Genomic DNA, 11,851 nt, shown 5'->3' with positions numbered 1-11,851 from the left:
GCCATGTGCCACTGTCAAGTGACATTTGACAACTTTCTTTCAATATGTACATACGTTCAGTAATTACACATTTTTACTTTTGAAAATATATTTTAACATTGATCAATTTTGTTTAGAACATTTTTGTTTTAAAATCAATTAAATAAAATTTTATTGTTTATAAGTTGTTCGTTAGTTTTAATTTTTAACTACTTCAATTACCTAGTTCTATTTCTTTTGGCATAACGATCACGTTTCGACTTTCGATATAATATATATTACTTACTTTTAAGCTTACTTTCTTTCCGTCTAGGGCAAAGAATACATAGACTCTGAAAAAGAGTCTAGAGCTCATTGAAAATGTCCACTGTGTATAATTTTTATGACATTCAATCAACATTCAATAAACAAAAGAAAATACAGTTATAACCACAGAGTTATTTTGTAATCTAAGCCACAGAGTTATAACTTGAGTTTAAAGGGTATCAATTCATATGCCAATTTTTTTACTTAATGATAGACAATCTCTTATTTTTACCCACAGTTTTTACCACTTCTTACTCTACTCCCACACATCCATCCATCACACACCACTTCTGGTATCTGGCGGGCTTTTTTTACTTTTAAATTTAATTTTCTAGTTTAAATTTGGAATTGCCATTGGGCAATCTAGTCGCTCAATTAGAAGTAGATTAATTTATATAACGAAAATACATATATATACTTTGAAACTTCTTTGAAAGATGAATACTCAGGTGATGGTAGACAAGCTTTTATGAATCGGTATAAAGTAATTTAAATATCATAATATCAATAGCATATCCGCGAATAAAATGCAGGATCTATTAATTGAACTTTCAAGGTCTTTTAAGGATACCTACATAAGGATTGGGTCACAAAAAATGAGTAAGTAAATGTTTAAATTCGCTTTTTTATTGAAGCAATAATTACATCAAATAATACTATACATATAGTTTACTATATTTCCATGATAAGGATATATTGATTATGTAATTTAATTATGGTCTATGCAAATATTGTTGAAAATTTTACATACGTTTTATTGGTTTTACTTTGTTAAGTATTTACAGTTGTTTTCGCAAGATTTGTTTATGGAATTCTTATTATTGTAACGTAGGTAAAATCATCAAATTAATATTATATAGTTACGAACCATGCTCTACGTATAGTTTCATAAAATACGTAATTTAAATGTTTCCGTGTTTTTATAATTTCATAAATAATTTTATAGTCTCATTACTCGTTAATTATGATACAACTAAATAGAACATTATTATCCTAAATAAACCATTCAATAATTAGTAAATACCTACCGTTTTGATCTATTGTAAATAAAATCATTTCAATTGTGATCCACAACAAATTTACATATATAATAAATATTGTTTATAATGACACTAAAATAAATTGATTTAAATGTCTCTATAAAATTCATTAATACAACGTCAATAAGCCTTTCTTGTAATAATATACTTCAATGCTGATTTAGCTACACATGAAATTATAATTTAAAATATAATTATATGTAGGTAGTTAATATCAAAGTGAAATGAACGACTTTAAGTCAATTTCAACGTTCTAAAACTCTATATTTAAATTAATTAAAACATTATATTATCGTCATAACTCATGAAAGTTACGTAATTATAATCCTAAAATAAAGATAAAAATTGTTAAAACCCGGACTCTTATTTTAACAACTTTTATCTTTATTAGACATTATACTAATTAATCTCGTTGGAGACTGGTGTATTTTGTAATTACCTTACAGTGATGGTTAAGATCCTTATTTTATAAACCTATCAATAACTACTGATCAAATTTATTCTTTGTAATTAAAAACATAAAAATACACGGTTCATATATTTTATATTCTATATCAGAAACATAAAATACAAATAATCATATTTATCAAAACATTATAATTTTGTTAAATATAAAAATAAAAAAATGTAGTTAATAAGTTTATAAAATAAGGGTAATATATAATATTTTAAAGTTACGTTAATCATTATTTCTAATCTAATCTAGAATTCAATGATCAAACACTCCTAATAGACTTTCCACAACAATGCTTTTCAATATTTGTTTGTTTTTGAATCGCATATTTATCTGTAGATGTTATAAACTTTTCGCATTTAAAATCCATAATAAGGTTTTATATACAGTTGATTATTTCATTAAATCTTAAGGTTTCTGCCTAGTGCGATTTGTATAGGTATCAAGTACTATGAAGCTTTTAGACCTACATATACACGCAAAAGTAACGGCTCAGTTTATTAGAGATACAATTATAAACTGGCCTGTAATCATAAAACGTGATAACACACACTTATTACAAGTTAATGCAATAAATAACAATTTTATAAGGTATAAAATTTCGTTTCAAATAGACATTAAAAGTGGTTAAATATATGAAACGGCTATAAATTTCTAAAACATTACAAAACGGCTCAAAGTGCTCGATTGCTCGTTACATACGGTTAGGGGCGTTCGTTAATGTCATGATATCTATTAAATATACAATTGCTTACGATTTTGCTACTGGATCTCAAAATAAAAATTGTTCAAAAATAACATTATAGATTTTTACAAAACAGTAAAAACAAAATGCAACAAGACATGATAGGGTAACAGTTAAAAAATTTGGTCCAGGAATACAAAAGCAAAAATCAATAAAAAATATACTCATTGTTTGTGAACACAATTAGAAAATATCTAGATATGGTATATTTCCGATAAGCCTTATTCGAAGGGTCATAGCAGATAGCTAATTTAGCCGCTCGCTATTCAAGAGTAAACATTTATTAAAGAAAGTTCTTCTAAAAATATTCTATTACACATAACATATATGGCAAAATAGTGATAGAGTCGGTAAGATAAGTGATTTCAAAAATTTACAAATATAAAGATATACTATAATGAAATTCACATTTAATTTATTCTGAATATTTTGATATCATAGATTTCATTTAGTAGGTATATAATTACGAAAACATTTAACAACACTAATTTCTATTAAAGAACTTTAAATTATTTATCTATTACGGTTGTTGCCGGAACCGAAGCGTTGCTGTAGTTAGGGGTGACCTGGAAAAAATAACAATATAATTAATATCATCTTGTATTAAGTAATTTCAGGAAAAAATGTTAATAGTTCTATGCTTACCTCGGTTTTATCTCGTATGATGTTTACAGACCTAAAAAAATAATTTCAACATTACCAAAAGATATAAAAGAAGACAAGCGTTAATAGGAATGTAGAGCAATTGATTTGGTTATATTTTATACATGTTTTGAAGCCAATTTGATTTTTATCAAGGAGCCAATAATAGATAGGCTTTAGCTATTTTTCCGTATAATTTTGTACATTTCAGCTGCGATAATCATGTTATATACAGGTACCTATGTAAGATAATTTTTCTATAATTATTCTAGAAGCAAGCATTCGCTTTTTAAGAAAGTATTTGAATAGATATAGAATGTGGTATAGTTTGTTAGGGAAAAAATAACTTGGGTTGACAGAATAAAGGTTCACATTCTAAATGTCTTGGAAAAGCAGACTAGACTAACGGGGATAAGACAAGCAAACATTCTTAGAAGAATGAAGATTGTTGAGTTGGAAGTATGTGGAACCTAGGAGTATTACGTCACATTTGGTTATACAAATAGACAAGTAGATTATCATATAGACATTTTCACAAGAAACACGTTTGCATACAAAGCCGAGATTTTTGTGATTCAACCATTACCATTAACAATCGTGAATATGAAAGAAATAATAAATCAATCGGTTAAACCATGAGATTAATCAACTATGTGTAGGTACAGTTGAAACACATAAATTCCGTTCCCATAAACGGCATCAGACATTCTCATCAGACAGACAAGAATACGAAGAGACAATAGAACAGTCAAAGCCAACATGTAGACATATTTACATAATCTGAAACAGCTTTGGAAACTGCATCTCGAAAAAGCTTCTTTAAGAATTATCAAATAATAAATGGTAATTTCAAAGCATCTTATTTATTTTGTAAAAAAAGAAACTAAAAAAATAAAATCTTATCCACAAAGAGATAACCTTGATTAATTTCAGATTATGTAAATAGGGTACGAAGTAACAACGACACAACGATTCTGCCCACTTACCAAAAAGGCTTAATATCAAAATATTAATAAAATATAACATACTGCATATCTATATTCATAATATAACAAGTAACTTCTAAATTAAACTTCGGTTACCGAAACTTGTTCACACAAAGTTGGCTGAAAATTCGAGAAAAAATAATGGCATGATTAGTCTAATTTGTAATTCAAACAACAAAGAGCGACAATCTAATGTGCTAGTGTGCGATTTTGTGTGATGCTTACCAATGATTAGAGCCAAAATTATAATTCCAATGACGGCCGCGATTATCATCATCTGAAATGCGAAATAAACAGCATGATTTATATCAAATTCATCATGATTATTGAATAATTTTTAATTCCTCATTCCATTCGCAGTTTTCTTCAGTAAGTAATAACTAGATTTAGATTACCAAAGAAAAGTGTTATTTGTTAACGTATAAAAATAGAAATAAAATGTGACAATTTAAAGGAATAAATACAGTAAAATCTATGATTGTTACCTTTAAGTTTTGCAACCAAAATTTGCTCTTCAATTTCCCAGCCTGCTGTTCGAACTGTGAAGCTCCCTGTTGCAAAGCGTCTGAAAATTTGAATTTTTTTGAAAATATTCTTGCAAAGTCAATCAATCTATTAAATATTAGTGCAATAGACATCGTTCAATTGAAAGAAGCTCACGATGTTTGTAATCCGATATAATCTCAGGTTTACAACAGGATTAGGTACTTGACGTACGTGTATTAATTGTAGTTTGAAGTCTCAGTATTATTTCTCGGCAAATATAATTTGCATAAATAGCCAAATAGGTACCTATGTTGTAAAATAAAAAATGATAATAAATTGCATAAATAATGCATTGACTTTCTCATTTTGAAAATGTATCAATAAAAAATATTTAAAAACAAGTTAACTTATAAATACCTGCTCTATCATCAAGCTCTGAAAGCTTCTGATCTCTCTCCAGCACCTTCTCCACATTTGTTTTCATTATATCGACCACCTGTGTCAATTAACATAAGTTAAATATGTAAATGATAATTTTATCTTTACAAAATATAGGCACATAAGCAAAAAACATTAAATTGTTAAAACAATATTAAAATAGCACCCTATGTATGTAAAAATCGGTTACTATGAATTACTGAGAAAGCTGTAATCAAAATCTTATAAAAATCTGATTTGTTGAAATGGGGTTAAATTATGAGAGTTATTATTTTTTTTGTTAGTTTTAATTAGTCTCGTGATATAAATGTTATCCTCCTCCTGTCATAATAAATGTTAAATAATAACATACATATTTGTAAAAACTTATAACTGTAGACACTTCAATTCATTATTTAGCATTAAAGAAATAGAATATTTTCAGTACTTTTTCAGTAACATTACCTCATCGACCTGCGCCTGCGTCTGCTGCAGGCGGCGCTGGGCGGCGATCTGCTGCGGCGTCTTCGGTCCGCCCACCGGCATGTCATCGCTGCTGGGAGCAAGACCGCCTTCCGTCGCCCTACGATAGTAAAAAGGTATTTATTTATTTGGTTTCACCCTATCACGCGAAATTACCCTAAATCCCTCATGAATACCTAATAAAGCGCGTGTTATATATTGTAAAATTATGTTAAAAATTTACCGTAAGCCTTATAATTAACATTTGATTGATATAAGATGGCGTTTTATTTATCTTACCAATAACTTCTTAATCGATTCATCGCTTTGAAAAACAAAAAAAAAATAGGATTAATAAGATCGTTAATTAAAATGTTTGAATAAAAAAGTGGCTACCTTTTAATAATTTAATGGTTGGTTGGTTTAATGAGTTATATGTACTTTTAAGATTTTCTTAAATTTTAAATCAATTTTATATTTAATATTTAGTATAACGTTCGAGCTTAGGTTCACGAAAAATATAAGCTAGAGTCTAGACTATTCGTGACAATATAAGTTACTAACAAAAAACTTGCAGGTGCATTCGTAATTAACCCCATTTGAGGCATTCGTGACGCAAAAACTTTTTCAGCTAACATACCTCCTGTTCTCAGGTTACATTGTAAATAAAGATATAATAAGTAAATACCTAAGTTGATGTACTATTAAATAAATTAAATTACACCATAGAGTGATAGAGCAGAATCATTTAGTAGTAATACCAAAGAGTACCTACCTACACATAAAATATTGATTTGATAAATGTCCCAGACATGAACATAGGCTAGACTTATAAAAATACCTACGCCCAAAATGAAATAGCCGACAGCTTAAGGACAATAAAGGCATCTATTAGAAGATATTTATCGCAGACGAGTTAGTGTCACGTAATGTACGTAATTGACATTTTTGGAGCAACGCTTTGTCGTTTGAAGGAATGAAGCGAAACAAATGACGCCGGTTATAGGATAAAATAAGATAAAATGTGGATAAAACGTTTGTCCTTTTCATTAATGTTCTTTATGCTAATAACTACTTATATTATAATCTCATCCGCATAAAAATATTTTGTTGCTAGTACTTCGATAATTACGTCATCGTACACTGATTAAAAGTTGCCTTAAATAGTCTCTATAGTAATAAACTAAATACGATATAGACGAGAATTATTATACTTACAGTAAAATACGAAAACCGTACATCTACGTTCTAAAAGCTTATAAAGGAAACTTTATTTCATTTAACGAATTCTCAATATGTATATCCAGAAAATATGTAGAGCTTATTTGACTTTTAAATTGTTATTGGAATTAAGCTTCGCTTCCACCGAAAAAGCTCTCTAAACAAAGAAATTTCGACTTAACTTCGTTTCATTTACGCAAATAACAGGCTTCAGGCGTAAAGGTCAAATAAAGAAGAGGTCAATGCACATTAACACCCAGACTCCTATTAGGTTGATATATTGATAAGGTCATTTATACTTCTTATTTATATACTTACTTTCCAAGAAAATATAACCTTAGTGTTTTAAATTGATCGTAAAATGTCAAGTTTTTATCAAACGTAAAGGTTGTTGATGCATACAACATAGCTTTTAAGAATCTCTAAATAATCTTTAAATAAGACTTATATCAATATTTAAGATATTGTAAGATAGGTATTATACTAAGAAATGTTATATTCAGTTATATACGTAAATTCGGTACTATTCGTGTGTGAATTTGTACATGAAAGAGGCTTTTAAATTAAGCTCTACACTAAAAGACAGGTGATACAATCATTTAACTGGAAACTGATAGGTCAGAGGTCTCGCTAATCGATTATTTTCTTTTTCCAATACTGTTCTTTATATATGTTATAGGCAAACTCCGAAGCTCCGGCGCTCCTAGGTTGGACTGGTCAATCCTCAGGTCAGACTGAATGACTTAGTCAAAGCCCAAATTTACAAACAAATGTAAATTTTCGGCCTTTGACTAAACAATTTTCGGCAAACCTGGGAGAGACTAATTTGGTCAGGCAAACGTCAAAACACAATTTTATTAAATCGGGGTTTGACGAGTCAAACTCCGATATAGGTTTGAAGTGTCTCATCTTCGTATATTTGGAAGCATTTTATCATTTAAGCAGCTTTCAAGTCCAGCTTACGTGATTTTCACTTTTATATTTGAGATGCTTTGAGAGAATGCCGTGTGGCATTAGGCCCGCCTTTTGTACGATGTGCAATAAAGTATAAAATAAATAAATAAATGCTTTGGAATATACGGAGGTTAGTTTGTATAAGATTAAGTATAAAAAAATAACATTTTTAAAATTTTTATTGTTTTAATAATTTCTTAAGTAATTAAAATGAAAAATTAATCATTTTTCTGACATGGTGAGGCATTAACTTTAATGTTAATTGTTTTAATAATTTCTTAGGTAATTAAAGTGACAAATTAATCATTTTTCTGACATGGTGAGCGCACGCTCAATGAACGAACATGAAATGACAAAACAATCGGTCGGAAGTCGGAACACCGCGGTCCGCGAGAGACATTATGAACCTGTTTAAACATGTTCAGATCAACTTTTGACCGAGAATTGCAGTCGCTTCTAGGATTGACTAGGCCAAAACCGAAACAGAATAATTTACTTTCGACGTTTGACTGAAAAGTTAGGAGCTCCTGGGTTTGACTAAAAATACTTCAGGCAAAGGGCGAAATTGAAATGTATTTCGGGGATTGCCTGATGGCTTTGGCCAAACCTAGGATAAACCAGTCCTTCCGCGAAGAGACTGTGTATCGGACTTTGACTATAACATATAGATTCATTTGAAACATTCGCAATTGCTTTTTATTAATAGAGACCTTACACCGTCTTAAACTCCTATGCATATTCTGTTAATTTTATCTAATTATTTTTAAATGTGGTCGTAAGAATTCTATACAAAGGTGTAACGGTGAGAATTATAAAAAAAATAAGTATTCATCTGACACTATTTGAACATATTTCTTAAAGCCTACAGGCAAAAAGGAAATAAAAATTTTGTCATCTGATTTAGGGCGGGACTGAAATAATAATTATTGCCTACCTAATACTATAATACCCCGTTAGTCCCTTAGTATAATTTCTGAGCATTAGAGATTACAATTTTACATACTAAGTAATGTTTTGTAGTAGAATTTAAAATGAGTTGCCCTTATGGTAAACAAGTGATAACATCAAAAGATCCCCTATGCTACGTGTTGCGTATAAAAATACGTCCTTTGAATGTGATGTAGGTTGCATTTCAATGATTAGTTATATTACAGCAATGTTAATTGGGTCAATTACTAAGTGATATTGCATGTTTATTTAAAAAAATACTGTTAGTGATAATTTTAATGTCAGCTTTGAGTTTGTTTTTTTAGAAACTCTATTACACACCAAACTTATTATAGATATGTGAAATATTACCTAACCTACACAAAACTTTTCATTAAAACACTACTTATTTCTTATTACAAAGCCGGTTATAGCGATGATTTTTTTATTAAAAAAATAATTAAAAGTATAACTGTGTATCTTTAACTTAGGGCCGATTTTTCAAGCATTGAAAAATCGGCCCTATATATTATATAGTTATCATATATATATAGTTATCCGTCCAATAAAGTATTACACGATATTATTAAAATGTCACGTAAACTGTCAAATACGGGCAATTAGAATACGTTTTTAAAATGGTAGTTTTATACATTATTCGACGAATAAGTTTTATATCCAAGCATTGAAAAATCGGCCCTTATTCATTTAGGTTTCAAGGAGATTTTCATCTGAATGTTCTCCGTGTCTATTCTTGTTTACGTATCCGTTATTCTAAACTAAGTATATCATATACTTTTAAATGTTGTTGGTTCTCTACATAGGTCTCTATGTAGAGAACCTACAACATTGAAAAGTATGTGTATTGTGTACATAATACAATATACATATAAGATAGGACCTTATTCGTAAGAAGATACATTCATAATTTATGTAGGGTTATGGACTATTGAAGAGTCGGGGTGGGTCACTAGTCTAAAAGTTTGAATTAATAATAATTAAAGATCAGCGGGCACTGATTATAAAGTTGAAAATAATTGAGAGAAATCGTATCATAAAAACGCAACTGAGAAAAAAAGTATTTCGTTTCGTATGCATATTAAAATTATTTTATTAGTTATATAATATTATTATTCATTAATATACTGAAAACGATTCACTTTACAAAAAAGGGTTGCGTGTGCGCTAGGTAGGTACCTATTTCAAATGAAATGAAATAGGTATACAAAGTTTCTCTATCCGAGTTTTATCATGCGACATAATGTTACAAATATTATTGTTACCACAATTTATCAATCTTTATAGAATATCCTAAGATGTTTGATTATCATAGAAAAATAAAATAGGTAATTAATAATTCACGTTTAATTAGTTTGCACTTTCAGACCGACAATAATTGAAACAAGATCTAAAAAACAATTATAATCTCTAAACAGTTAAAAAGATAGTCATAATAACAATAGACTGAGCCACGATGACGCATGAATCTATCCAACATAGGTACGTGGCAAATATCTATATAACTACTGTAAAAGGGAATAAATTCCGGGAAAAAGATTTAGTTAAAATATGATATCTCTTCGTAATCGTAGGCAACAAAGGGATATCTTGTTTTTATACAAAATAATTAGAGGTATTATTGTATGTCCACAAATATTAGAGCAAATTAGGTTTACAGTGCCTAGTAAAATACCCCGTCTTCCTATATCTAGAGTTTTTGATCTCCCGCTGTATCGAAACAATGTTGGTAAAAACTCGCCTATAAATAGAATGTGCAGTGAGTTTAATGTCTTGTGTGCATCTCAGCCTAATTTGGTGGATATTTGCTTTGATTCGTATTCAATTTTTTCTAAAAATATTGTTAATTTCTTTAAATATAGTTACGTTAGTCATAAAATAAATTAACATAAGAAACGCTATGTTGATTTAGTTGGTACAATTTAAGTAAGTTTACGATATTCTAAATGAATTGTCCTTACCTATAATTGGTAGATACATCCTTACCATTTATATACTTCTAGATTTAAGCTTGCAATGATTTATATGTATTTACTGTTGGTTTGGCGTAATAAATAAATAAATAAATAAATAAAATAATGTACCTTAGCATAATATAATAGATTGTTTTTTGAAGTCCGTTTTGCTACATTAAAGCTTTATTCTTTATTTTATGTAGGCTAAGTAGAAATTTTCTTTTATTTGGAACAAAAGTTAAAAATATTTTTATAAAAGGACACTTCTGTGGTAAAGCAATGTTTTTTATTCGCAATTAAATTTAAAGAAAACATAAATATCGGTATTTAAATGTAATTCATGTCCACATTAAATCAGGACAATATGCTTTAAAAATAATATTCAGAATGCTTCATGCCCTTATTCCGAAATAAGTATATTTTTAGTAAAATACTGCCTCGTGCAAAAAATGTATAAAATATGAATACTTACATTTTTCACAAATATGTATTGTCCGATGCGAAGATGATAAAAGTCCTCGAAATATAATTTTATAACGTTCACGAATATTAAAAGTCCATTCACTGATACTTCGCGAAATCTACCCCTCCGTCTTGTCGTCACTGCCCAAATGAATGTAGGTACTTTATGAATGGGATCCTCACTCGATTTCCCTATAAGAATATCGGCGAATAGCTATTTTTAGTTCAGTCGCAATCCGAAATAAAACAACCCCTTACTGCAAATATCTTACCCGGACACTTTCACAATGATTTCGAACGTTATTTGACGATGTTTAACGCAGAACAAACTGTAAAACGTGTGAAAATCGGATAAAGTAGGCAGACGAGAAAACCTTCCTTGACAGGGCTTTCCGAATTGTATGGGAGAGGGCGCGTCTGAACTTTCCTTAATAGGTACGAATGGACTAAAAATACCACTCGATATTTCCCATCCATTTTAAACTTTATGGGCAAGTACATTAAATTCACTTTTCCGCACACGGAATGGTTCTGAATGCGCATGTGTAATTCTCTTCGTGTTAGTGTGTGCGTTGGATAATTCACGCATGCGTATTCCATTTTTTGAGGGGAACAAAAATCGATTCTGTGAGTATGTGGGTGTTACGTAATGGCATAGACAAGTTTGCGTTGGCGACTCGCTCGCTTCTAATTGGGGTTAATCCATACGATAAGATTATTCATCTATTTTCTTATATATTTTCTCGAAAGATCAAAAGATTTAATAGACAGTCAGATAATCGTTTCATAGCGACGCA

General features: G+C 29.5%; 1 protein-coding gene across 2 annotated transcripts; it reads right to left on the bottom strand.

The window, feature by feature from the left end:
- Window positions 1–896: 896 nt before the first annotated feature.
- LOC149479511 (neuronal synaptobrevin-like) lies at window positions 897–11,440 on the bottom strand. Of its 2 annotated transcripts, XM_089707813.1 has the most exons (9): window positions 11,327–11,440; window positions 11,065–11,246; window positions 5,521–5,638; window positions 5,056–5,134; window positions 4,638–4,717; window positions 4,378–4,429; window positions 4,249–4,272; window positions 3,170–3,200; window positions 3,073–3,090 (listed from the first exon to the last, which is right to left on the bottom strand). In XM_089707813.1, coding segments are annotated over exons 2-7 (345 nt in total). In that variant the 5' UTR covers window positions 11,067–11,246; window positions 11,327–11,440; the 3' UTR covers window positions 3,073–3,090; window positions 3,170–3,200; window positions 4,249–4,258. The 2 variants fall into 2 exon arrangements, with proteins under 2 accessions (XP_089563940.1, XP_089563939.1); XM_089707814.1 differs by lacking the exon at window positions 4,249–4,272 and having other exon boundaries at window positions 897–3,090; window positions 11,065–11,440.
- Window positions 11,441–11,851: the final 411 nt, after the last annotated feature.

This window comes from Colias philodice, chromosome 20, assembly GCF_061535455.1.
Source record: "Colias philodice isolate Cphi_HAF_F1 chromosome 20, ilColPhil1 Martin Lab GWU primary, whole genome shotgun sequence".
Lineage (NCBI taxonomy): Eukaryota > Metazoa > Arthropoda > Insecta > Lepidoptera > Pieridae > Colias > Colias philodice.
This window is presented reverse-complemented; position numbering and strand designations above follow the sequence as displayed.

What these genes read in the sequence shown, in the direction of transcription:
- LOC149479511 (XM_089707813.1), bottom strand. An exon ending in AGAGCTTGATGATAGAGCAG is followed by an intron (nt 4,718 to 5,055) that starts GTATTTATAAGT and finishes TCAAATTTTCAG; the next exon opens with ACGCTTTGCAACAGGGAGCT. An exon ending in TTTGGTTGCAAAACTTAAAG is followed by an intron (nt 4,430 to 4,637) that starts GTAACAATCATA and finishes TTCGCATTTCAG; the next exon opens with ATGATGATAATCGCGGCCGT.